Source organism: Marmota marmota, unplaced genomic scaffold (genome assembly GCF_001458135.2).
Source record: "Marmota marmota marmota unplaced genomic scaffold, marMar, whole genome shotgun sequence".
NCBI lineage: Eukaryota > Metazoa > Chordata > Mammalia > Rodentia > Sciuridae > Marmota > Marmota marmota.
The window spans coordinates 3460736-3488511 of record NW_025999863.1 but is presented as its reverse complement, the minus strand read 5'-3'; the positions used below and the strand labels follow the sequence as shown (position 1 = coordinate 3488511).

The following is a 27776-nucleotide window of genomic DNA, read 5'->3' as shown; positions in this document are numbered from 1 at the left end:
CTCCACTGGCAGAAACAGAAGCCACACTTTATAAATGAGTAAAGGGCATGTGAACAGAAACACCTTTATTACAAAAACAAAACAAAAAACAAAAAACAATTCACATTGTATTGAGCTACAATATGGCAGCAGATAAAAAAAATGGTTTGTACACGGTTTAAGAGAACTCCTAACAGAACATACTCTGGCCACGTGACAGGAACACAGGATTCAAATTACTTAGTAGCGGCGAGTGAAGCGGGCATCGCTGGGCCTGCTGCCCCGGCTCTGTCCTCCGAACCCGCCCTGCATCCCTCCACGCGGGATCACGTGGCCCCGGGAGGCCCCGCCTGGGGCGAAGCTGCCGCGCCTAGGAAGAAGTCAGGTTCTCGGGTCTGGAGCCCTCAAGCCCTCGCACAGGCTGTGGCCGTTCCCAAGCCCCACTCTGTCCTGGGACTGGCAGGCCCAGGAAGGGTAGGCCCCCTGCGACTGCCCAACCCCTCCCGAGCCGCAGCCCTCTGACCTGGAGTCCCACTGGGAAGGCAAGGGGGCTAGCGGGGGATTTTAAATTGTCACCCTGGCAAGCCACCATGCAGAGAAGGAACAGGTGGAGCACCCCAGCAAGAGTCTCAAGTGTCACCGACCACCACCTTACCCTGACATGCCGCCCCGGTTCATCATGTGGCCAGGCCCCGAGTGACCAGACATGCTCCTCTCACCACCTGGAAGAAAGGCCGAGCGAGGCTCACACGGACATCGGTGCTGCTCACAGCACTCGGGGCCTCCGCTCCCGCTTCCCCCGCCCTCCAGGCCTCACCACTGAGGCACCTGTGTAGCCAGGAGCTGGCAGTCCCCGAGCCCTCACTGGGTCAGGTGGGGAGGACCTCGGACACCCTCTGCACAGTGCCTATCCAGACCCCCAGAGTACCTCCCACCGCCAGCTCCCGGTGGCCTGAGGGGCCGGAGCCAAAGGGCTCTCTTCCCCGTCTCGGGGTCTCCACCCACCAAGTCACTCCTTACCTTGCCACCGCTTGTGGTCCCGGTCTATCATGCCCCCGTCAGCAGCTCCCTGCCAGGCCCGGTCATCCTCTAGTCTTCGGCCATGATCCCCCCAGTCACGTCTGCCCCTTGGAAAAAGAGATCTCTGATCTGGAGTGTCCCCTCCTCTGGCTTCCACCCTGATGGCGGAGGTGGACGCTGAGAGTGGGTTCAGTGTTGTCTTCTCAGCTCGGTGGCGTTCCCATCCCTGTGCCCCGGGAGCCGCAGGAAGGACATGGGTCTCAGCCGGCAGCGGCTCAGTGGGCTCTGGGGCTCCCTGAACTATGGCCAGGTGCCTGGGCCTGGCCCTCTCCACCTGGTGGCTCACCCCAGTGACCGAGTGGCCCTGGTGAGACAGGTCTGTCTTGCCAACTGAGAGGCCCGGGACAGGCAAGCAGGGGACACAAACCTGGGGGGAGGGGGCAGCCCTCGGCCTTCGCTCATTCTCTTGTCAGAGCCATAGCCCCACCCATCGCGGGAGTCGCGGCCATGGCGCTCCGGACCTCCGTGGCGCTCAGGGTAATGCTGGACATGAGAGAGAGAGGACGAAAGGAAAGCTTTAGTCATCAACTCCTCCCAAGGCCTTGTGGGCGACAAAGCTGGGGATGACAAGGGCAGTATCCAGACCCCTGCCGGGGGCTCGCAGGTGCGCAGGGCCACCTCACTCACTCCACACAGCTGCACCCCCTCATCTCCACAGGCCAGAAAAGCCGTGGCCCGGGTTGGGGCTGAAGGAAACAGCGACTGGTGAAGGCAGGCAGAGGTCCCCCAAGCAGGACGCCGGAGTTCTCCCAAGGACTCTGAGCAGATGCCTGGTGACTGCCCCGCACCCAGAGCAGTCGTGAAGGTGGGAGGGCGGTGGGGCCACTCGTTGAAGAGGACACTCACAAGCTCTCCAAGGCCCCCCCCTTCATCACCCAGGCACGGTGGCTGTACCTTCCTTTCTCTAAGTGTCCTCCTTGCAGCGGAGGAAGTAACAGAGTTACATGTGGTGCCGGTCCCAGCGCACTGTCCCCTTTCCTTATTTCACGATCGTGGTGGCTACCCATGAAAATGTTACCCTCACAGCGGCACCAGAGGGCCCTAACCTGTGTGTGCAAAGGCACAGGGGCAGTCCCTGCCACTCTCCTGGCCTCATCTCCCAGAGCCTCAACAAGCCAAGACCAGGGGCTTCACTGTGGACAGGCCAGGGCACACCCACGGTGCGTCCTGCCACAGCCAAGGACAGCTCCCATGGGTTCCAGAAAACACTGCTCCCTCCCTACGCGACCCCCAGGACACACTGATCACAACACACGCACCAGCCCACAGCTTTAGACAGCTTCACTGAATTTTTGAGAAAACATTTGAATGGCGTTTTCTCAACTTTATCCACCTACCTACATCAGGGGCACGTACCTGCTGAGCCACACCCCCCACTTATTTTCATTTTGAAATAGGGTCTCACAAAGTTGCTGAGGCTGGTCTTGAATGTGGGATCCTCCTGCCTCAGCCTCCCAAGCTGCTGAGATTACGGATGTGGGCCACTGCACCTGACTCAATAACCTTAAGTTTTAAGGCACGAAAGTGGACAAACCATTTACTACAAAGTAAAAGACTTACTACTGAGACCTACTTCTCTACTATTTAGCCATTTCCACTTCTCCTGCTATTTTAAAATCAAACCAGAATTTTTTTTTGTCCAATCAAACCCACTAAGAAGAGCTCAACAACAGCCCAAGTTCTGAACTAGTTTTCTCTTTCTGTGACTTTTTCTTGGGAGCCAAACGCCACCACATGCTGCTGGGGCAGCACTGCTCCCTTCTGCAGGCCTGGGCACGTGAGAAACACTGTCAGTTTCGGGAGGACGTTGTCTACTAACCCCACGGAAGGCAGCTGGTCATGACCAATGGGAACTGTGCACACGTTACGAAGGTGTGCGCAACACCTCATCTAAATCCTCTGCCTTATGTGGGAGGAACAATCACCCCCATTTTGTAGCCAGAGGAACAGACTCGGCAGATAGGGTGTCACCAGAATGTGACCCGGTTCTGTCTAGATTCCAGAGTGTGGATGTGTGGCCACTGTGTTCTAGCTGTCCCAAGGAAATCAGAAGACCAGCTCGTGGTGCTGTTGCACGGAAGGTTTACCCCCAGGAACCAAGAGGAAGTAATCCTGTGAGGACGCCCCAGTCTAAGCCAGGAGGCTAGCTGTCCTCAGTCACGCCGAGACACCAAAGAGGGGACAAGATGGGACAGCGAGGCACAGATCTGTCAAGAACATGCTCTGGGGGCTGGGGCTGGGGATGTGGCTCAAGCGGTAGCGCGCTCGCCTGGCATGCGTGCGGCCCGGGTTCGATCCTCAGCACCACATACAAAACAAAGATGTTGTGTCCACGAAAACTAAAAAATAAATATTAAAATTCTCTCCTCTTAAAAAAAAAAAAAAAAAAGAACATGCTCTGGGAAGAGACACAACTCGCAGGGCATCTCCTCTGCCACAAGCACCTCCGGAACTCCCTCTTCCCCCCATTTCTTCCAGTAAAGCGCCCCAGGGTGCAGGGCCCTGGTGGGAATTCTCCATCTAGAAGCCCACAGAACTGAGATGACTGCGCTCTCTCCTCTTGGGACTGGGCATTTTAAGAGTCCTTTGTGTGTTTTGGTAACAGCCCTTTATCAGATGTGTCTTTTGCCAACACTTCTTTCGGTTCACAGCTTGTCTTCTGTTAAGGATCCCACATTAATTTTTTTCTTTTCCTTTTGTATTTGTACCAGGGATTGAACCCAGGGGATTTCACCCAGAGCCACATCCCCAGACCCCTATGTTTTTTGAGGTCTTGGGACCTTACTGAGTTGCTGAGGCTGGCCTTGAAATTGTGGTCCTCCTACCTCAGCCTCCTAGTTGCTGGGGTTAGAGTCAGCGCCCCCGCCCCCGCCCTGAGTTTATTTTTCTAATGGGATAAACCTGCATCAAGAACAAGTACGGACCAAAGACTTGGCTGTTTCCAAGGCTTAGTGGCAGCCCGAGCTGTCCGAGTGTGCCCTGGGAGGAGATGCAGTGTCTGCTGCCTCCCCAGGCCCATGGGGCAGAGGACAGGAAGTGCTACTGCGCGGCTCAGCACTTTTCAGCAGCTCAGGTCGGCTGCCAGGCCTCCAGCCTAGGGAGCCTCGCAACAGCCGCAAAAGGCCTTGAGGTGATGGTTTGGAGACGACCCGACTAAGCCCAGCAGGTCCACATCTCTGTCCCACAAACACCAGGTCTCAAGTGGGAGGGGGGTTCTGCAGCGGGGAAGGGACTGGACTCCATGGGAAGTGTGGGTACACTGTCGCTCTGACTTACCTGTCCTTCTCTTTCTCCCATCATCGACCTGGAACCTTCTCTCCTGAAAGAGACCCATCCATGAGGAAAAGAAGCTTGCTAACCAGAAGGGGCCACCCAGAGCCCAGGTGGAGTGGCAGTGCCCAGGCCGGGTGTAGTGACTGGAGCATGAGCTGCTCTGGGTGCAGAGTGATGGGTCATGTGGGCACCTGGGTCAAGGAAGGCCAGTGAATGACCAGAGGAGACAACACCCACACCCACCAAGGAGGGGCAACAGGGCCACACTGACCTGTCCACGGAGTGGTTGGGGTAGCGGCCCCGGTCCCTGTGGTCGAAGTCGTGGAAACGGTCCTGGCGGTTGAAATCAGAGTGGTAGCGCTCATCCAGAGCGGCCCGCTTGGCTTCTGGCCAATAGGCATCGTCCCGCCTGTGAGGGGTGCAGGACAGGATGGAAAGAGGCCTTCCCAATGACAGCCCGGTGGAGCTGGGATCAACCCCCACGGTCCCGTCCCCGTCACATCGTGAGTGTCTCCCACACAGTACTCTGGGCTGCCTGGGCTGGGAGTGAAGGGCTGTGCTGCCTGCATGCAGAGGGTGCTCGCTTTCTCAGCAGGGCAGCCATCAGGAGGACTGTCACAGGTGACCCTGGGAACCCAACCCAATGCCACTGTGGGGAAACCAGGAAGACCTCTGTTCTCCAGAGCCCTTTCAGGAGACTCTGCCGTTGCTTCTAGCCTGAAGCTGACTTGCTGCCTCTCAAAGAGGCACCGAAAACCCCACTGACGACCTAGTCACACAGCGGTGGCTAAAGCAGACTCCTCTCTCAGACAAAGGCCCAGAGACCGATGGCAGCTGAGAAGGCCCTTGATGAGAGTGGCACTGGATGGCACATGGGTTCCCTTTAACCTATCCAGTGGAAGACAGAGGCCTGTGTGGACCCCAAGGGAGGCGTTTCTGGGTCTCTGGCCGCCTCCCGGTGCTCCTCCTCCTGCACCTGGGCTTGGACCTGATGCCTGGACCCAGCGCCATCTCTGCTAAGCCAAACCACCAGGGCACCCTGCTGAAGCCAGGAGGCAAGCTGAGTTGAAGCCCAGACCCAGGCTTCCTTTTGGAGCAAGATTGCGGGCCTCCATGACTCTGGGGTGGCCAAGCTCACCGGCCATCCAGGTCGTAGGGCCTCCGCACGGCCGGCCGCCGCTCCTGCTCATAGCGCAACTCCTGCTGGCGCCGCAGCTCCTCGCGCTCTCGGTGGATGCGCTCCTGCTCCCGGCGGCGCTCCTGCTCCACGTGCATGCGCTCTCGCTCCAGCCGCTCCCGCTCCATGCGCTCCCGTTCCAGGCGGTGCCGATGGAAGGCCAGCCGCTCGCGGGCAATCTCCAGCCGCTCCCGCTCCTCCCGCTCCCACTGAGCCTGCAGGCGCTGCTCCCGCTCGCTGCGCTCCCGCTCCCTGTGGCAGGACAGCAGGGCTGCAGTGTACGGCACCCCAGGGGTCCCGGGCTCACCCAGGGCCATGGCTCCCACTCCCACTCCAGGATGCATGAGAAGCAGCGGGAGAGGTGCTGGCCACAGGGGGCTGGTGAAGCGCAGCAAGAGCCCAAGGATTCCACTCCCAGCCCTGTCCACCCCAGCCAGGGAAGAGGGAGCACAGGTGTAGGACAGGAGAGGCCAGCTGTCCTATGAACCGGCCTCATTTCTTAAACGTTTCCTGAAGTTCAACAGGTGACACCATTTGCCACCAGCCTGATTAGTCCGTGTGAAATGGGGCTAAAGGCAGAATGGACTCTCATGTCACACCTCCTATTTCTGCAGCAACCCAAAACCGAGGATGGGGCCTGCCCAGGAGGACAGCCCACTGTCTGCTTCTGGCAGGGACATGGTGATGCCTTAGTGCATTTCCTTCCGGTGCTAGTCTCTGCAATAAAGGTGACCCACACCTACACCGGAGGAAAAATACCACCAGACTTCGTTTTGTGTACTTTGAACACATCTCACCCCACCATGGGTCGCCTCTATGGATGGACGACACTCTCAGGGGAAGGAGGCCACCATGTGTGCAATAAGGTGTGGTCTGCCCAAGCAAGGTCCAAACAGCACAACCCTGACCCCTCGTTCACCCTTCCCTGTGCGTGGGTCCCCTAGAGGTGACAAGGAGCAGTGGATTGCGGGGACCTGGAGGGCTCTGTGGCCCGTTTCCGCCCCTCCTCGCCCTGGCAGAAATACCGCCTCTTCACACCTCAGCCCTACACTGACACCAAGGACATGACAAAAAACAACAAAAGGTCTCCGGCGCTGCCACCATCCACCTCTCTGACCCCTGATGAGGCTGAGCAGCACTCCCTGCGTTTCAAGGCAGGAAACCCGTGCCGCCCCGCGAGGACTGTCCGTTTCTCTGGTGGCCCCGTTGTTCTGACTTCTTATTCTCCTCACATGGCCGTCCCTCCTCCGCGCACGTCCTGACTCTCGACCTCCACGGTGCAGATGCACAACTCTGACAGGGGCAAGTCCTCCTTCCCGCTGGTGAAGGCCCCCAACACCGAGTTCCCCTTCACTGGTGGGAAATGCTGCTCTTTTCACGTGACTTTCCGGTCACAAAGGTCTCTTCTGTTGATTAGTTTGCCAGTTAAACAGGTAAAGGCACCTGCTTCACTGCCCACCGTTTTGCTTTCTAGGCCAGAAGTCCTGCCAGGGACAGGGCAGAAACTCCCTGCTCTCGTGCCCACCCCTTTCCCTGCCGGCCTTTTATTTATTTTTTAACTGCTCAATAGAACACAGAACGACAACCCTAGGGGGCCAACAGTTCTGTGTTTACTTTTTCACATTATCCCACAGTTTTCCTTGGCGCAGTTAAGAATGTGCTCACTGTCGATCCTCCCTTCCCAGCTCCTGAGGCAAATGTGACCCTATCGGCAAAACAGCTTCACTGCAACAGGAAGGCAGGCCACCTAACCACCTCGTTACCTTCCACAATTCTGGGGAAGAAATGGGTGATTTGAATGGAATCCCAGAAGTTGAAAGCCAGCACACGGCAAATCCACAAACAGAAAGCCACAGAACAAAAAGGCTTAAAACAACATTCCACCCACTGGGAACTTTGAGGATGTCCGCTCAGGACAGGGGCATGACCACAGTCTGGGAACAGCCACATCAGTGAGTGTTCCTGGACCATGACTCACCTCCGGGACTCTGAATCTCTTGACTTCCGAGGCTCTTTGACCTTATCAAAGGACACAACGGACCGTTTCTCTCTGCTGGCCGACTTGCGATCCTGGCTTTTGGAGACCTAGTTTATCAAAGGACAAAAATTAAGGTAGAAAAGACAATAGAAAAAAGGAGGAGCATCTGTGTCCAAAAATAAATGCAGACTCTAGGGAAGAATTCATGTGGAATGAGCAGTAAGAAGGAAGTATTCTCTCTAAAGAAATCTCGTGCCTCGAAGGTCACAGGCTTTCCTCTATGTCTACTGTGACATAAACTCTTCAAACAACGATCTACTGACTCCAGCCGACAGAGCCCGAATGAAAACGAGTATTTCTCACGAAGAAATTTAAGATCAAAATGAATTTTTATACATGAATTGATGCATCCAAAATAAATCTCTTAATTTTGCACATAATATTCAGTGAATTAAAAAATGCAGCCAATTCTAATATGCCTAACAACTTCCTTATCTGTGTAACATTTTAATGAGAGCTACCCATCTGAGCCCTGGAATGTGTACGTGTGTGGTTCTGAGGCCGGAACCCAGAGGCACTCGATCATCACTAAGCAACGTCCCCAGTCTTCATCTTTTGAGACAGGGTCTTGCAAAGTTGCTGAAATTGACTTTGAACTTTGAACATGAAACCCTCCTGCCGCAGCCTCCAAAGCCACCTGGATTATAGGCGTGTGCCACTGCACCCAGCCATCCCCTGCCTTTTAAAACAATGATTTTATTTTGAGATTACATCTAATTTTCCCGGAGTAGTAATTTTTCCCGATCACAAATTTGTGATCCCCTTGTCTCAGCCTTCCCAGGTGTGTGCCGCTGTACCTGGCAGGAATTAGTTTTACTTTTGCATCTTTCAATCATTATCATAACACAAAAGTAAAAAGATATATAATATTTACAAAAAGAAACATGGGCTTCCATAATTGAAAGGCCAGCTTAAAACTCATCTGCACCACTCAAAACTGTAGCCAGCTTGTCCTGTGTGTGTCTCAGACTGACAGAGCAGGCCCATGGCTGCTCTCTTTAGAAGGGTCTCTGGTCACTCAGTGTTCCAAGTCTGCAGACAAAAGCTTAAGTTAAAAGATCTACTTTCCCTTCGGGATGTAGTCATTTTGGTTCATGCCAGGCAGAGGGTGGCCCTCGTGACCAGCCTCCTAACATCCTGCACAGCACTGCTCCAGGGGGCTTCTCTGGGTAGGAACCACACACACACCACTGCACTCTCACTGTACCACATGAGACCCAGGGGCAGGCGTGATTGCCGAAGCAACCTGCACAGGGACCCGCCTCTGTTGCCATCATCCCCTCATGACCTGGGTCCTGCCTTTACCACTGTGGTCACACAGCTCACACAGCCCGAGTGTACCTGGGCCGAGAACCCACACAGACACCCTGGTTTCTGTCTCCTGTGGAACATGCTGCCAAAAGACAGGCCAAGAATAAGCCCGTGCCTAGAGGCGTCTGTGTGAGGGCTCAGGCTCACAGAGGAGAGCCGCTGCGATGCAAAACACGCCCACCGCTCCCAGATTCCACTTTTGAAGACAGCTTTAGGAGGTAAATAAAAACCAACAACTGACGTCAGAGCAGGAATGAGTACGAAGAAAACCTTTCCACCTTTTTCCTTTATGAATTCTACATTTTTGGGGGGCTGGGGCTGTAGCTCAGTGGTAGAGCGCTTGCCTAGCATGCATGAGGCAGTGGGTTCCATCCTCAGGACCATATAAAAATAAATAAAATAAAGGCATCTGTCCATCTACAACTACAAAAAAATTTTTTTTTTAAATTCTATATTTTTGTAAAGGTAGAAAGCTTATTTTCCAACTGAACGGTTCAAGAATCTGCTAAAATACACCCAGAAATAATGTTAACTGTAAAACAAAACAAAACGCCACGAACAACTACAGGTAGGAGGAAATTCCGACTCACTCTCTCCTTGGACCCAGATGTCTTCACACTAATCACAGGCACACCTTTGGATTTGTCCATCACCACAGTTCGCTCGGTGCCTCGACTTCCTAAAGAAACAGAGGAGGACATCTGAGGTGAGAAACACACCTAGGGGCTGGGCTGCAGCTCAGGGGCAGAGCGCTGGCTGCCAGCATGTGTGCCGCCCTGGGTTTGATCCTTAGCACCACATAAAAATACATAAAATAAAAGCATGCAGTCCATCAACAACTACAAAAAAGAAAAAAGAAAAAAAAAAAATCAGAAAGAACAAAAGAAAAGCAGCACCTCAGGAAGGAAGCTCCACGCTGCACACTATGCAGGAGGACTCTTGGTGTGTGGTGTCACTCGATCACAGCAAATCAACAAGTCATACCAGCTAGTGACAGAGAAAAGATGGAAGCTCCTACATGGCTGGGCGGCTGGCTACCTGATTTCGTGGCTCGAGAGCGCTCCGAGGGGCCAGGCTTCTGATCATCGGGCTCTTTAGTCTTTTCTCCACTTCCATCATCACCCTTTTTGGTGTCATCTTTTCTGTCGGCCTTATCCTCCCTCTTAATGTTTGCAGATCTGCAAGTGACAGCCCCAGACACGCCACCGTTAAAGCAGGTGTTTAGGGAAACACAGCAGCTGTGACTGCACCCTCGCAAGAGCACCAAGTGACTAGAATGAAGACAGTGTCACCAGCTTTCCGGCCCCAAACAAATAAATGCAGGGGCACGGGTCCCAGTGGTCGAGCCACACATACTCAGCCTGCCAAGCTGCGGTGCTCTCGCCAGCCCCTGCCCGCTGGTTTACCAGGGAAGAGCACACCTGTCACTGGTGCCCGCCTTCTCCTTCCGCCCTTCGCTATCTCTCTTCTCTGAGGCTTTCTTGCCAGCAGGTTCATTTTTTGCCTGAAGAAAAGAATCAAGTGCAAGTGCCCCCTCCTCTCCTCACACTGCTGCACCCCAGGAGAAAACGGCCACTCACTTTCTCCACAGAGATCATCTTCCCGTGGAGCTCAGTCTTGTGCAGGTGGCTGATGCATTTTGTTGCCTCTTCTGCTGTGGACATGGTGACAAAACCGTAACAGCGAGCGCCAGGACTCCGGGCGTTCGTCACGACCTTGGCGCCCACCACCTGAAGGAAAGCAGCAAACATGGCTCGCACACACCGCAGCAGGGCAGGCCCCACACCACAGCAGCAAAAGCACAGGCAACCGGGCACACGGAGAGGGGGCAGCTCCATCTCCCTGCAGTTCCTCAAAGGCCTTCGGTCCTCCTCATACAGTTCTCTGGGCTCCCTGGGAGGGCCAGGAAGGCAGGGTGAGGACAGGGAGGGGGAGACAAAAGTGCCAACTTGAGGGCTGAGAACACAGCTGGTGGAGGGCCTGCCCCGTATGCCCGAGGCCCTGGGTCCAACCCCCAGCACCACCAGGGGAAAAAAAAAGCAAAATTCTGCCTGTGCTCTTTTAACGTGGCTTAAATATGAGAGGAAATGAGCCTAAATGTACAGCCAAATTAGGAGAGGGACATGGGCAATAGGGCAAAAAGTCACAGATGTGACCCACACAAAACCAGGTTGGTTGCTTTGTTCTTCTTTTGGTACCAGGGATTGAACTTGTGGGTTCTTAACCACAGTCACACCTCCTGCCCCTTTAAATGATGAGACAGGGTCATAAACTGCTTAGGGCTTCACTCAGTAGCTGAGGCTGGCTATGGACTGCCATCCCCCTGCCTCAGCCTCCTGAGTTATGGGGAACCATAGGCCCTGTCGGCTTCATTAGCTACTTGTATGACCGCGGTGTCTTCAGCTCCCCCTCCTCTCAGCATTTGGACATCAAGAATCAGGATGAACGTTCTTAGTTTCTCTGTCATGATACACCTAGCTCTTCCCGTGAACAAGGCTGGTGTTAACCTGTGATTATCCCTAAAAGTTTATTTGGGAGGCAAGTCCAGAATGCACAGGGAGACAGGGAGCAAGGAGAGCAGGTGAGAAAGCCAACCCCGGTGTCACCATATAGGGACTGCACGACGTACCTGCAATGGCCATCACCCACCAGCCTACATAGGTGCAAGAGAGGCAGATGTTTCAGACAAGCAGGAGCCAGAACTGCCCTCCGGTGGGCTAAGGTAGCAACCTCAAGGCCAGGCAGTGATACAGCTGCGGTCAGGGTCACCCATCTCAACAGGATGGCACAGGCCCTCCTCTGAAGCACTATGCCACAGTGTCACTCCTGTTCTTGTCCAGTCATTGTTATTTCTCAAACAGTGACCACAGCTCTTGTCCACACCTTAGATTCAACCTTACAGCAGCCCTCTCTGGGCTTTAAGACCTGAGGGTCACAAAGCCATCAATAGGAAGATGGCAAACTTACAGTGATGGAGGGACCCAAGCCAGATGTGGGCTCTGGGAGCGCCCACATTCCTGACTAGGGAGGGCCAGGTTCTGCAGAGCATCAGCACATGAGCCCCAGGACACCTTGGAGCACTCAGCACACAGAGACCTGCACTGGCAGAACGCCCCTCGCTCTTACCTTCCCATATTTGCTGAAAAGGTTCTTCAAATCTGTAGCTCTGGTCGTAGAAGAAAGTCCACTAACCCAGAAATTTCTACCACAACTGCTACGACCTATTCCAAAAGAAAGTTCTGGTCAAGAACACAAAACCCACAAGACCCCGAGTCTTCAAGAAAGTCAGTTTAAAGCTGAGACAACTCCCATTTGCTCTCGGATCATGACACAATGTAACGCCAGTTGGGGTGAGGACTCGGCAGCTGTCCATCAAACCCAACAGCACTGCCAGGAATGCTGATTACAACAGGAACCAGGGCTGCTGGGAGGGCTCAGGTTTCCTTAGACAATGGCCAAGTAGCTAAACCACAGGGTAAGGTGGATAGAGCCCAGGGCGTTAGGCACGCGAGTAAGCGCCTGCCTCTGAGCTAAACAGGGATCCTGAGATGGCTTTTATACAAGCAGCAGCCATATCAACAAAGATGCTCTGACCGCCTCCATCTCGAGGCACATACTGTGTACCCACCCCACCCTTTCACTCTGGGGAAAGGAACTAGAGGCCAGTGAAGCTGTTTCCTCAATGAGTGGTTTAAGGCAGGGTTATAGGATCAAGGAATTCAAAACACTCCCAAAATCACGTGTCCACATCAAGACACTGCATTCACTCTTAGGAACTGGTTCGCACTCTATGAGCCAGGAGGGACCTCCTGAAAGACTTAGGCATGTCTGGGTGGGCACACAGGACACCAGGGATTAGAATTAAATGCCCTGCCCGCTGATCCTGGGGTCCAACATGCTCCAAGAAAATGGCACTGCCACGGGGACCTACCCTTCTCCTCCCGGGAAAGTCTTTTTGTGTCCGAGTCATCTTCAACAGAACTAGAGACAAAAGACAGTGTCACTCCAGGAGGAAGCAGCATTGAGGAGACAAAACTCAAAATTATAAAATACGTGCTGAGGTTGCATACCTACCCGAAATTTAGTTCTGAAAAAATGATACCCCGACAAACTTGTATTGTAAATCTGACCTAACCGTAAGATTTCAGACCCACAGGAGTTAATTAATTCTGCTGGGCTAAAGGTAATTAGGAAGAATTAAAGAAAACAACCATGATAGGTTGAGAAAAGAAAAAAAGATTATGTAATCAGTGTAAAATAAACAAAGAGAAATAAAACACTGTTTGGACGTAAACTACAATTTCAGCAGTCTGGCTGGCCAATTGCAGAAAAAACAGCTTATGTGTGTCATTAAATGACCAATGAAAAGGAGATAGCGTCTGGTCTAAAACTGAGAAACAACAAACCTCATTTTCTGATCAGCGCCCTCACTGGTTGAGGACTCTTTAGGAGCCGGAGGGACTTCATTACAAGCTTCAAAATCAAACTTCTTCACGTCTTCTTTGCTATCTCTGGGCTCTGGGCTTGGAGCTTCCGTGGGCGCTTCCGCGGCCTCCTGGCTAGAGGCCTCCGCGAGCTCGGAGCCCGCGCTACTCTGCTCAACTGGCTTCTCTAGCCCTACAGGCTCACAGTCCGTCCTCGCGCCTTCGCCTGTCTGCTCCACGGGCTCCCTTTTCACTACCGCTAACAGGGTGTCTGCCTCGCTCCACTGAGCGCGTGTTGACTCGCTGGCCAAATCTAAATCTCCCTCCTCCTCCTCCTCCTCCTCCTGCTCTTCCTCCTCCTCCTCTTCCGGGTGGGCGCTGCCAAAAAGGTCCTCTTCCTCCGCAAGCTTTCTGTCTGGCCCCACGCTACTTGTATCCTGTGCAAATGGCTGCTCCAGCTCGGAACCTTCTTCTTTTACTGGCTCAGATTTACAAGTTTCCCCCAAAATGTCGAGTATTTTCTCATTTTCTACGGATTTAACAGGAATAGAATGGCACAAGGTTTAATTACCAGGGAAATAAAGCAATCACAATGTGGAACTGGCACGGCTGCCACACTAACACGAAGAGAACTGCTAGCTACACAGAGATTGGAAAACCCGCGGGTACACACAGTTACACTGGTTACACTACCTGCGCGCCGCCTACTAGGTAAGCCTCTACGCTACAGGGGAGAGAAAAGCATCCCAGAGATTTAACCCCCAAAACCTTCTGGCTGAATTCTTGACAGTCTTCATTCTGTCGCCGTGTATATATGACTCTTCCAAATTTAGCTTCCGAAGTCCAAGGTGCTTAACTGAATGTATCACCGTTCACCGAACAGCTCAATTTCCAAATTTCTTTGAATTTCGTTTAATAGAACAGTCCAACATGAAAATCAGAATCTCTTCCGTTGGTGCTGAGATATTTGCAGTCCAGAAGGGGGACAGTGTTTGTTTGGAATTCTCATGGAGGAGCTCTTTCCTCTTCTGGAGTCCAGGCACATCCCAATGGTTCATATGGGTCTCCCTAGCACTACCTACACTGCCTGAACCAAACACCACAAAGTTAAGGTACTGCCCGATATCACAAGATCTGTTTCGTGGGGTACAGAGGCATCAGCTCCTTAGAGCGTGCAAACTTGTTCCATAATGTTTAAATGCCGTTTGTTTAAAAAGGCATAAGAGCATTTCATCTTACCAATAACATTTTGCAAAATGAGAAATTAGCCACTTTCACAGATCTGGTGATACGGCTGGGTTTCCAATCTCTATGATCCTGGTATGTTCTGGATTGTAAACCTTTAGAACAATGTACACTATAGTACTGCAACTTTTAAAAATTAAAGTATTCAAATTAAAGAAGGTGGAAGACTAGAATGGTTCCAAACCCCAGCTGCTAAGTTTTTCATTGAACAGTACCTGGCTCCAGAGATGGCTCTTCAATTTCCTGCAACAAAAAAAAGCAAGTAAGACTCTGCCATAGACAACACCTAAACTTCATTAAAATCAAGACTCTAATGCCTAAGAAGGGAATGTGAAATCCAAGGGGAACTTTATACAAGAGAGGTGGAGCATCTGCTTGTTTAAGGAAAGACCCCACACAGCTGGCATTCGCCAGCTCGTCCCCAGCCCCACATGCCAGCCTCCTTTTCAGGGGACCCAATTTTCTTCATAAGGTTTCCCCAGCCTCTGGGACCGTCTCACTAGTCACACACCCATCTGTCCCTCAGAAGAGAACTCTTAAGTTCAAGGACAACAGGGCTTTCATTTTCCTTCCATGTCTAACAGAGAGCCTGGCAACCACTTCATCCATTTAACCCAGATCTAGCTTTCAGAAAACTCAAGCCTTAGTGACATCAGTTATATCATGTAGTGGTGCCACCCTGCCCTCCGGGCGGGGCACAGAAGCACCCTCCAGCATTCACCCCTCCTCTATCTCCTCCTTCCCTCAATTCCCCACCAGGTCATCTATCAGTAAAATCCCAACCCTCCCCAGGAAGCCTTGCTTGTTCAGGCTGCTCTGCTCCTTGTCTATCGTTCCTGTTTTCGGGAAGCCCTGCCCATCTGTACCCTGCTTAGCAGGGGCATGCTCTCAACCCTCTGTGAACTCCAACCTTAGGCTCCCCACACAACCTCCCACCTTTGTGCTTGGCTCAGGGGCACCTCCTCTAGAAAGGTTTCCCTTAGGGCTCACTACCTCAGAGTCTGGCTGCTGCCCACTGAGGGCCCATGTCCCCAGGACACTCTGCTTGGGAGCTCCAGACCACACTGAGCGCTGACAAGGTTCCAGGCACAAATGCTGGCCATCAGCCAGCCCTAGGAGGTTGGAACTATTTGCACTAACATTCCTTTCAAAGGTTAGGAGACAGTAGCCCAGAGGGACTGAGTAATTTGTCCAAGGACACAGAGCAGACTCTGAATGAGGCCTATGTGAACATGAATTTGTGCTCCCAACCCTCAGTCCAGGCCTCTTCCCAACCTTGGTGCCATGGGGACTTCACACTGGGAGACTGGGCCCTGTACACAGAGGATGGTCCTTATGCTCATTCACACCTATCCCTGGTGGCCAACACCGCATGTGACACATCATAGGAGCTTCACAAGCACTCAGTGGTGGCTGGAGTGGTCTGCACCTTCCCCTGAGAACTGCCCCACCATTCTGTGACGCCTAGGAAACTGTCCACTTTCTTCCAGGTTTCATTTGGCAGAGGGATGATACCAGGAATTGAACTTTGGGGCACTCGACCACTGAGCCACATCCCCAGCCCTATTTTGTATTTTATTTAGGGACAGGTCTGAATTGCTTAGGGCCTCTCCGTTGCTGAAGCTGTCTTTGAACTTGCGATCTTCTTGCCTCAGCCTCCTGAGCCGCTGGGATTACAGGCGTGCACCACTGTGCCCAGCCTGGCTTCATTTATTTTTGATTTGCTTTCACCTGCCTCTGTAACCTACCCAGTATTGAGAATTAAGACTTTATCTACAGCTGAAGTGAATGACCACTCTCAGAATGATTCCCCTCTTAACATTGTTTAGAGATAAGCATTCATCTCTAGGAGACACTGTATATTTTCCATCTTTAACAAGGGAACCTTTGACCTAAAACACTAGAGAAAATGGCAAGATCCGGTTCCTTCTCTCCTTCCTGAGTCAGGAATGGTTGTGTCAGTTCGCAGCTGGAGCGACATCAGCTCTAAAGATGAGCTGGGCTGCACCCAATTTCCTTGAGGACTGCACCCTCCTTGAGGCTGGAGTTCTGGCTTTCCAACACCTCCCTCGCCCCTGCCTGGCAGAAGCACATGGAGATCTCATCTGAAAGGTGATTTCTAATTAAACACATAGGTGACATTAAGGAAAAGGAGGATCAGCAAAAGCTGACACTAACTTTTATTAAGACTAGACAGGCACCTAGGTAGGCTGGCAAAGACATTCAAGGAAACAAGACTCACATTTACAAAAGTCACACCCATTAATTCTCTTCTGATTTGTTCAACATTCAGTACTCACACAGATGCTGACACAGTAGTCAAAAGAAACGTGGGCAGTTTCTACAAGAAAATGCCTGAAGGACAGGCCCAGCTGTGGCAATAGAGTTCTGCTCACACCTCACACCCTCACCAGTGCCCTGCTTGTATTTCTCAGGGAGCTCCACCCTCTGCTATCTCACCTAATACTCATCTTTCTGCAGGGGATGCATCCTGATGGGCTCAGCCAGACTGCCCTTCCCTGAGCAATGAAATTACAGGCTGAGCATCTCTAATCCAAACTGCTCTAAATCTGAAACTCGGGGCATCGAACACTGACACTTCAGGAGGAACACGCCACACCTGACTTGTGGCAGGTTGCAATTTAAATACAGACATGCTGCAAAGAGTACATAAATGCCCTTCAGGCCATGTATATATGATGCAACAACAGCAACAAATTTTGTGTTTAGAATTAAGATTCCATTCCCAAGACAACTCATCGTGCATCTGTAAATATTCCAAAGCCTGAGGTCCAAAATACTTCTGGTCCCAAACATTTTAGACGAGGGACGTTCAACCTGTAACAAGAATGCCAAAAAATCTGCCATTTAATTATCTGCTGATAAGCTACTGCTTCAAGGAGACCAGTCAAACTTGGGAAATCCTTGGCACCAGGCACACTGTTATGTCGGGGATAACAGAAAGCAAAACCCCTGCTGAAGACCCTGACAAAGGGAACAAACCTTGTCATGACTGTTAGCTGGGACTGCCATGCAATGTCTCAGATGGTTTCCAGAAACTGTGTCCTAATCTTTGATTCTAAAGTGGAGACATGTAACAATTTACCTGTAATATAGTGAAGTCAGATGATGATGAATCTAAATTGTTTATGGTTTCTTTGTCATCTACCTGTGAAACAAATGAAGAACATAATTTATTACATCAATAAGGTGATGTAACAGTGTATCTGTTCAATGAAAAGCAACAGCCATGAAGATCATTTATTACGAAATGGTAAAAACTGTGAGGGGATTAAAAAAGCATAATAGCATTCTGGCTAGAAAGAAAAAATGCTGGACATAAACGTCCATCTCCAGACAGACCTGGAAACCCACTAAAACAGTATGAGCATGGATTTTGAGATGCAAGCCTCTAAGAAAATATCCTGGGCTACACAGGAGATATCAAAACTGGGCAAAACGGAATGGGGATGTGGCTCAAGTGGTAGCACGCTCGCTTGGCATGCGCGGGGCGCTGGGTTCAATCCTCAGCACCACATAAAAATAAAAGATAAAGATGTTGTGTCCACCAAGAACTAAAAAATAAATATTAAAAAATTCTCTCTCTAAAAAAAAACTGGGCAAAACACACACTAGCAAGTTTTGAGTGTCTAGAATCCAAAAGTGGTCAAAGCCCCGGCCCAGAATAGAACAGCACCTCTGACTACTCCACCTCCAGGCAGTGGTTTTCCAAGCTGCACTGGGGACAGGAGCACAGGGCAGACAAGACCCAGATCTATGGCCCACCTGTAAGGGAATAACTGGAAGCACAGTTTCTATTCTAGATGAGGGCTCTGCCCAGCAAGGCAGGGGACTCCTCACACCCAGAAAGGGGGATCAGCTTGAAGGAAGATAATTTTGGCTATCTGCCAAAGCTCTGAACGTTGGTTCATTTTTAAGGTGGATATTTTTGAAATATGAGCATATGTTATCATCACCTTGGTTTGACTAGGAAAGACACTCTCCCATGATCAAAAACCTCAAATGGTCTACAAAAGCTATACATCAAAAACCACCCAGGGTCCATTTCTTCCTTCCCTTGGTGCACTGTTGCCCCAAATGCAAGACACACACACTGAGCGCAGTGCCTGTGCACCAGAGATCACCCCTTCCTCTGTTTGCAAGAAAGGCAGCATAGTGTTCTGTACCAATTCTCCCTTCCCTCCTGGAGGTTGTTTTAGTTCACTTCGATGGTTACACAACAGCAATTACCACATTACTGGTTGTAAAAACTTTCATAATCCTATGGTGCTTGCTATGTACTAGGCACTGGTCTAGATCAGGCAAACCTCTGTTAGGACCACGCAGCAAGTAGGGCTTTGTAGGGCTTTGCAGGGCTGATGGGCTCTGTTGTGACTACCGACCTTTCCTACTGTGTGCAGTTATGACAACAGCAATAACAGATATGACTGTGTTCTAAGCAAACTTTATAAAAACTCATGGATGGACAGGCTCATGATTTCTGTTCTACTGTTGTGGTAAACATTCATCCATTTAATCCTCCCAAAACTTATTATTTTTGCAGTTGAGACCTAGGGACTTTAAGTAATTTGTCCAAGGTCACACAGCAATAAGACATTCAAAGTAAATGCTCTTTACTCAAATTATATTGTTTCCATTAAATCAAAATTATTTAGCCATTACTGACAGAAATTTAGGATGTTTCCAACTGACTGTTACACAATGTGTTATTTTCTACTTAGTAGGGGAAGAAAAGAGCTTTAAGAATATACAGTCAATTAGAAATGGTATCTACTGCTCACCACTACGCAAATGTTTCTGCTATTCCTTTTTAGGAAGCTGAAGAATCTCTCTCTCACACACATACACACACAAAAACACAGAGAAAAACAATTTTATATCCTGTTATCAAACCCCCTATTCAACAATAATATGCTACCTCTCAAGATACGGATAACTGGTTCCAGGAGGACGTGCCCACTGACCGGCACAGAATAGGGTGCATGTGCCACAGTCAGCAGGCTGCTGAAGGGATGAGGCCTCCCACAAACCACACATCCAAAGGCCCCAAGCCACCCCCCAATTAACAAAAAAGTGATGACACTAAGACAAGGTGGTGTCTGACTTAACTATATGGACACTGGGACTGGCCTGGTCTGGTTCTTACTCTAGTATGAGCTGTGGGCTATCTGGTGATATTCCTTACTTCCTTATGCCCCGATTCCCTCAACTGAGAAGTAGGGACAACAGTGTCTACACAGCACATTGTGGAAGGCTCACAGGACACAATGTCTACTTCCTGGCAGGTAGAGTTCAAGGAACACCACCAGTAACATCTTACCACAGTTGACTGTTTCTGACATGAAAAAAGCTAAGGCTTCAAACATAATGTCGAGGTTAGTATTAAAGATCAACTGTTGGACTTCCAATATTTCATTTCAGTACTTGGATGCTTTGAAAATACTAACACCACAGAGCAACTTCCTATAATAGGAAAGACCTGCATAGCCTTCCTCAATGCTTCATGCTGCACCACATGAGTGGACAGCACGTACTTAGGTACTTTATGAGATTCCACTTTCCAACAAAGTGTATTCAGAATTACCGGAACCATTATCCTACAGTACTGGTATTATAAGAACTTCATTCCAATTATAACGTTTATCATCTACCATGTACCTATGGATGGCATTCAGGGTACATTCCAGGGACACTGCCGAGTTACCTACAGCATGTTCTTGAAGCTGCTCCGGAAGCTCTTTCATTTCTCCCTCAACCAGCTCTCTGCTGTCAGAAAGGGACTCTGGGAGGTTGTCAGCATCTTCCTCCTCCACACAATCTGCAACACTTCCATTATCAATTTCTGCTTCATCTAACACACTGATATCCATCATGTCTATGTCCTGCAAGTTCTCCAAACTGGTTTCCACATCTTCCTGTAACAAAACAAAATAAAAACCATTACGTGACTGCCCCCCAGCTCATCTACTAAGTGTATCTGCTCCTAAGGCTGCACATACCTGTCCGTCCCCAGAATTCTCCTCGAGCCCATTATCTTCCACACCCTCTTCTTCTGGTTTACGCCCTAATGAGAGAACCATTTATAAAAGATCAATGAGCTGCATTTTCCAGAAGCATGACTTTTATGTGTATAAGCCCCTGAACACCATTGAAGTAGCCATCTCCAACGCCTACGGCCCTTCCTGGTTTAGAAACACTGCAACATGCAGGCCTGGAAGGGCACTCTGAGAAAGGCGGGCCGCACGCCATCTTCAGGGTAAGAGCAGAGGCTCTGCTCTTAGTTGGCTGTGAACAGGAGGTGTGGAAATAGGTTCTCACTAAGGCCAAGGCAGATTAGACCTGTCCTAAGTGGCTGTTTGTGGGAAGAGCATCTGGTAAAAATGTGCTGCTTTTTAGTCAAGCAACACACAGCATATTCCTCAGAGAAACAATGATACAGAGCAAAACACAAATAAACAAAATGATGAATATTAGCAACTCCAGCACCTACAGTTAGCTCTGATGTTATGACCTATTGACATACAGCTTCCCACAGCTGGGTAAAAAGTTAAAGGGCAAATCTTTTATGCTAGGCTAGGTAGGGTAGGGGGGAGTACTGGGGTCCAGACCAAACCCAAGGGTACTCAACCACTGAGCCACATCCCAGCCTTTTTTATATTTCATTTAGAGATGGGGTCTCACTAAGTTGCTTAGAGCCTCGCTAAGTTGCTGAACTCACAATCCTCCTGCCTCAGCCTTCCCAGCTGCCACCGCACCTGGCTGTAAGGAAATTCTTACCTCAAAGAAACAAGATTTATTAAAAAAAAAAAATTAATAGTTAATAACACCAGGATACATTTTGACCAAAATCACAAAAACACAGAATATAATTTGCTCTGATTCAGACCCCAGCACTTTACCCTTCTACCTGACCTTCCTAAAATTTATTTAAAAATTAGCTTCTGGGGCTGGGGATGTGGCTCAAGCGGTAGCGTGCTCGCCTGGCATGCGTGTGGCCCAGGTTCGATCCTCAGCACCACATACAAACAAAGATGTTGTGTCCGCTGAAAACTGAAAAATAAATATTAAAAAAAAGAATTTATAAAAAAAAAAAATTAGCTTCTTACGGATATACTTGGTGTTGACATTCACTATGGTATACTCGTGTATATATACAAAAGTTCAGTCGGCTTCATTCCACTGTTCTCCCTTATCCCACCCCGCCTTCCTCGCCCTGGATCTCCTTCATCTACTCTATTACCTTTTCTCTTTTTAGTTGTAGATGGACACAATACCTTTATTTATTTTTATGTGGTGCTAAGGATCTAACCCAGAGCCTCACATGTGCTAGGCAAGCGCTCCACCACTGAGCCACAACCCCAGGCCTCTTTCCTCTATTTGATGAAATCCCTTTCCCTTTTCCCCGCCTTTCTAAAAAAGTTTATTTTTAAAAAACTTTGGTGCTGGGGAAGTAGCTCAGTGGTAAGGGGCCTGTCTGGCAAATGCAAAGCCCTGGGTTCCAGCCCCAGACCCATTATTTAAAAAAAAAAAAAAAAAAAATTGTTACTTACAACATAAGTATATATTGCCTGATTTTTATTTTTTATTTTGATTCTACTCACATTTCAGGATTCTCTTATTTAGAAACACAGGGGTCATAGTATAAATACATACTGGAATTCAATAGATACTGACTAAAAACCCCATCTTAAGATCTTTTTTTTTTTTTTTGGCAAAATGTGCTTTGAACTGTCTTATAGGTGAATACATTATTCCAAACTTGGTATCATTCCTGCTGAATTTCTCTTTCACAAGACAGTATTTTCATCAAACAGAATCAGCCCCTAGCTGATCCCTCTATTTTTGTAACTTTTCTGTATGAAAATGTCAAAACAACCACCCCCCCAAAAAAAACCAATCCAGCAAAGCACAGGATAAGAAATACTTAAAAAGCAAACAATCTAGCTTTACATGTCCAGCTGTATTTACATGTCCAGCTATATAAAAGGGTGCAGCACACGCTCGCTCTTTCTGTTGATCAATACAGGGTCTTGAGCATTAACCATTGAGCCAGAACTTTAGCCCACAAAATGTTTCCGATTACAAAAACATTTTGCAATTATATGAATATTATCATAACTCACTTCAATAACAAAAGATTCTGTTTCCCTCTTCCCCTCTTACAGAGGATGAAACCCAGGTCCTTATACATGCTAGGCAAGTGCTCTACCACTAAGCCATATCCCTATTCCAATGTTATTAAAGATGCACTCATCTTTGTACATGAGTCATGTTTTCTTTTCCTTTCTTTCCTCTTTTTTGCATGTGTGGTACTGGGGATTAAACTCAAGAGCATTCTACCACTAAGCCACACTACCACTCCTTATTCTTTATATATATATTTTTTAAATCTTATTTTGAAATGAAGGTTTCCCGAGGCTGGCCTCAAACTTATGATCCTCCTGCCTCAGCCTCTCAAGTAGCTGGAATGAAAGGCATGTGCCACCAATTTGTTTTCTGTGAACTGCCTATACAGTCTTAGCTCTTTGTTAACTGGGTTTTGTCTTTCTTACTGATTTGTAAGAATATTTAATGTTCTCTGGACAGCATACTTTTGTGTATTCCTTGTGGGGAGCAGTCTGAATGATTTGCATTCTCCTTCCTGAGCGGAGAGGCTCTGACCGTCGCTACATCTCATAGTTACCTGGACACTGCCCAGGTCCTAGAGGTTGAGGACCCGTCTTCAGCCCCATGGATTGAGCTATGCTCACCTGTTCCTTTGTGATGTTACCCCCTTGCCCTGTTTGGGATAGAATGTTCCACAGAAACGCCCTTTGTGTGTCCCCTTCTCTTGCTCTGTCCTTGGGTGTGGCCTTCCTAGATGTCAGTCAATCTGCTGACAGCAGACATCACGAAGCTAGACTCAGCCCCCTGAATCCTGACCCCAGCCTCATTTGAATGGCTTCTCAATAAAAGGGTTCAGAAAGCACTGGCTCGCTCTCTTTCTGTGGACCCTTAAGGTCAGAGGAGCCGTCACAGGACCCAAAGAAAAAGGTCTCTGTCTCTTGTGTGGTTATTTTGTGCTGCCCAGTTCACCTGGAGTGACCCTGAGTGTTTTAGTTTCGAGGAACACAATTCCTCACTATATTTTGTCAGTCTCTCATATATCATTCGTTGTTTTTTCTGTTAACAGAGACTTAAAACTTTTTTTAATACCTTTATTTTATTTGTTTAGCTTTATGTGGTTCTAAGGATGGAACCCAGTGCCTCACACATGCTAGGTAAGTGCTCTGCCACTAAGCCACAACTCCAGCCCAAGATTCAAAACTTTTACATAACCAAATTTTCCCCAGTTTTAGTCTCATTTTGGGACTTCCATACTTAACTAGAATTCATATTTTGCATGAAAAGATATGAGAAAAGCAATTTTCCCCACTATCAGTCAGCTAATTGTTTCAGCATCATTTACTATAAAAACGCTTTTAAACTGCAAATCTTCAAACTTTCTGTCCACTGTTTACAAAATCCTATCATTAAAGTTAAAGCAAGCTCTCTTCACTGTTCCCCCCACCAGAGTTTTAGTTATTCTGGTGTATTTTCTTTTTACATTAATTTTAGGACAAATCTGTACCTTTTAAGGTTACTCTGGGGGAAAATGACAATTTTTTGATATGAAATCATCTAATCTATGAAATCTTTCTCAAGTTATTTAGGTCACATCTCTCGATTGCTTCTTTTTATTTATTTTTTTGGTTGCCCAAGATTGAACTTGGGGGCACTCAACTAGCCACACCCTAGCCCTATATTTTATTTTATTTAGAGACAGGGTCACACTGAATTGCTTAGCGCCTCATTTATGTGAAGCTGGCTTTGAACTTGCGATCCTCCTGTCTCAGCCTTCGGAGCCACTGGGATTACAGGTGTGTGCTTTTGCTAATTATTTTAAAATGCTGTGTGTATATGTATTCACATATATGGGGATTCTGGCTGCCTAGGCAAGTGCACTACTACAGAGCTACACCCCAGCCCAATGGTAATATCTTCATTCTGAAGACTATGGTTATGCAACATTCTTTTTTTAAGGAAATACTGTAGTACGCAGGTTAAAGGGGCCACTTGTTATCACACACCTAAGAGGGGTGCTGTAAAGCAACCGTACTAAAGGCACACATCCTCTTGAGGGAACCTGGGTGAATGATAACTGGGAATTCCTCTATTTTTGTAACTTTTCTATGAGTATGAAAATGTCAAAACAAACCCAAACAAAAAACAATCCAGCAAAGCACAGGATTAGGAAACACTTAAAAAGCAAACAATCTAGCTTTACATGTCCAGCTATATTCTCAACCACCACGACATTATTAATTTGAACTTTGTGATAATGCTGCTGAAAGAAATTTACTGATAAATTAATATTCTGCTAAATATATTAAGGGTATAAAACTATTTTGGAGAACTGCTGAGATTACTTGAAATATACTTCCCAGAATTTCAAACTTTTTTGAGTTAATTCATTAAACAGATTACTGTATATTCCATTCAAATCTTTATGAAAACTTTCAGACCTGCCCTGTCAAATGTCAAGTTCCAGAATGAACCCCACCCAGGGGATGCAGGGTTGAGAACAGTTCTGCATGGTTCCATTTTACATGAAATAAATAGGCAAAACTAATCTGGTGAAAATGATGTTCTGTTATTGCTGGGGTGGTGGGTGGAGTGGGAGACTGGGAAGGAGCTATCTTTCTGATGCCAGAAATACTTCATGTTTTGATTCCTACTTACCACCTCACACCACATGCAAAAACAAATTCTAAATGAATTAAATACCCCAAAGAAACCATAAACGTTACTCTATAAGGTAACTTTTTAAAAATATAACTTTAAAGCCAGGTAGAACCTTTTAAACCACAATGAAATCTGCCATATATGCACAGGTTGACAACATTGTCCACGTGAAAGATTAACTCTTTAATGACCAAAACACCACAAACAAGTTAAGTCAAATAGAAAAAATGACGTTTCCTAGAGTCCTCAGTACTCAAAAGACAAACATTCCAGTACAAAAATTGGCAAAGAACATGGAAAGGCAATTGAAAAAATACAAATAGCCAATCATCAGAAGTTGTCTGATCTGAGAAGAAATGCAAATTAAAATTTTATCTGCAGAGAGGAGGAGATGAATATAAAAAATACATTTATCCTAATAACAGGTAACTTTTTGTTTTTTTGGAAAGGACAGAACCCGGGGCGCTCAACTACTGAGCCACATCCTCAGCCCTTTTTTATATTTTATTTATAAACAGGGCCTTGCTAAGTTACTGAGGCTGGCCCTGAATTTGTGATCCTTTAGCCTTAGCCTCCCAAGCTGCTAGGATTACAGGCATGCACCACTGTGCCTGGCGTAAAAGGTAACTTTTAAAAATACAAACAAATAGAGGCTGGGGTTGTGGCTCAGTGGTACAGTGCTTGCTTAGCACATACAGGTTACATTCTCAGCACTACATATCAATAAATGAATAAAATAAAGGTCCATCAACAATTTAAAAAAAAAGCACAAATATTCAGTGTTGGGTTGTAGTTTAAAGAAATAGATACTCGGGCTAGGGATGTGGCTCAAGCGGTAGCGCGGCCGCCTAGCATGCGCGGGGCGTTGGGTTCGATCCTCAGCACCACATAAAAAATAAAATGTGGTGTCCACCGAAAATTAAAAAGTAAATATTAAAAAGTTCTCTGTCTTAAAAAAAAAGGGGGGGGGGGTACTCTTGGGGCTGGGATTGTGACTCAGTGGTAGAGCGCTCGCCTCGCACGGGTGGGACCTGGGTTTGATCCTCAGCACCACATAAAAATAAAGGCATTGTGTTGTGTCCATCTACACCTAAAAAATAAATTAAAAAAAAAAAAGGAGGGACTGGGGTTGTGGCTCGGTGGTAGAGTGCTCGACTAGCATGCATGAGGCACTGGGTTCAATCCTCAGAACCACATACATGTAAAATAAAGATATTGTGTCCACCTAAAACTAAGAAATAAAATACATATTAAGAAAAAAGAAAGAAAGAAAGAAACAGGTACTCTCATCTACTATTTGTAGGGACATTAATAGTACAGCCTGCTGGAAAACTATTTTTCCAATAGCTATTTCAAACTAAAACATCATACCCTTTAACCTCAAACTTCTTCTTTTACTTATCAAAAAATATCTTCCTTTTCCAGGCACAGTGGTACGTGCCTGAAGTTCCAGCTATTTGGGAGGCTGAGTCCAGAGGATCACTTTAGCCCAGGGGTTCAAGACTAGTCTAGGCAACACAGCAGGACCTCAGCTCAACAAACAAAACAATAAATTATCTTAACTTCAAAGAGGTATTTCTGGTTTGTGACAACAATGAAAACTGAAAACAAAGAAAGCCCTCAACAGACTAATAGTAAGGAGAGTTAATAAGGCAAATCATAATACATTGATGTGGAAAATTACTGTTAGGGTGTTATAAAAGGACAAGGCCTGATCATTTTTCTTTTGTCCTTACCATATTGAGTGAAAAAAGCAAATTATAGAGAATTTTGAATAAAAAGACTAAAAAAATGTTTTAAATACCTTTATTTTATTCATTTTTATGTGGTACTGAGGATTGAACTCAGTGCCTCGCAAGTGCTAGGCGAGCACTCTACAGCTGAGCCACAACCCCAGCCCCACGACTAAAATTTTTTAAAGAGAAATAATTCATACATGTATATGTCTATTCGTATGTCTACTTTTAAATGACAGAATACACACAGAATATCTGGACATCATGACCCTTCTTTTACCAGTGAGTGGCTACCTGACTGGGAAGAAGTTCTCATTTTTACTTAAATGCATATTTTGGTTTTTTGGGGGGAACGGGGGCTGGAGGGCACAGGAAACAGAACTCAGGAGCACTTACCACTGAGCCACATCCCCAGTCCTTTTTTGTATTTATTTAGCAATAAAGTCTCACTGAGTTGCTTAATGCCTCACTTTTGTGAGACTGGCTTTGAACTTGGGATCCTCCTCCCTCAACCTCCCAGCTGCTGGGATTAAAGGAGTGGGCCACTGCACCAGACATAAATACATGTATTTCATAAAACTTTAGCAAAACCATTTCTTTTTTTAAAATCTTTTTAGATGTTGATGGATCTTGATTTTACTCATTTATTTATATGTGGTGCTGAAAATCAAACCCAGTGTCTTACACATGCTAGGCAAGTGCTCTACCACTGAGCCCCAGCCCAGCCC

The 27776-nt window shown here is 47.9% G+C and overlaps 1 protein-coding gene across 2 annotated transcripts; it reads right to left on the bottom strand.

Annotated features, from left to right (window-relative positions):
• Window positions 1-39: 39 nt before the first annotated feature.
• Safb (scaffold attachment factor B) lies at window positions 40-20708 on the bottom strand. 2 transcript variants are annotated; one of them, XM_015503653.2, is made up of 19 exons: window positions 20548-20708; window positions 20257-20463; window positions 17634-17696; window positions 14743-14770; window positions 13265-13811; window positions 12790-12839; window positions 11985-12079; window positions 10439-10588; window positions 10280-10362; window positions 9897-10036; window positions 9449-9537; window positions 7488-7594; window positions 5471-5761; window positions 4604-4741; window positions 4336-4378; window positions 1427-1542; window positions 1000-1106; window positions 635-701; window positions 40-349 (listed from the first exon to the last, which is right to left on the bottom strand). In XM_015503653.2, exons 1-19 carry the CDS (start codon window positions 20626-20628, stop codon window positions 220-222), a joined length of 2532 nt encoding a protein of 843 aa, XP_015359139.1. In that variant the 5' UTR covers window positions 20629-20708; the 3' UTR covers window positions 40-219. The 2 variants fall into 2 exon arrangements, with proteins under 2 accessions (XP_015359139.1, XP_015359140.1); XM_015503654.2 differs by having other exon boundaries at window positions 1000-1100.
• Window positions 20709-27776: the final 7068 nt, after the last annotated feature.

Bases quoted from the DNA above. Each gene is read 5' to 3' on its own strand.
- Safb (XM_015503653.2), bottom strand. From the start codon at position 20,628: ATGGTTCTCTCATTAGGGCGTAAACCAGAAGAAGAGGGTGTGGAAGAT. The intron at 10,363-10,438 runs GTGAGTGGCCGT...TCTTTTCTTCAG, and splicing joins AGATGATCTCTGTGGAGAAA to GCAAAAAATGAACCTGCTGG. The intron at 702-999 runs GTAAGGAGTGAC...CCTTTCTTCCAG, and splicing joins GGACCACAAGCGGTGGCAAG to GTGGTGAGAGGAGCATGTCT.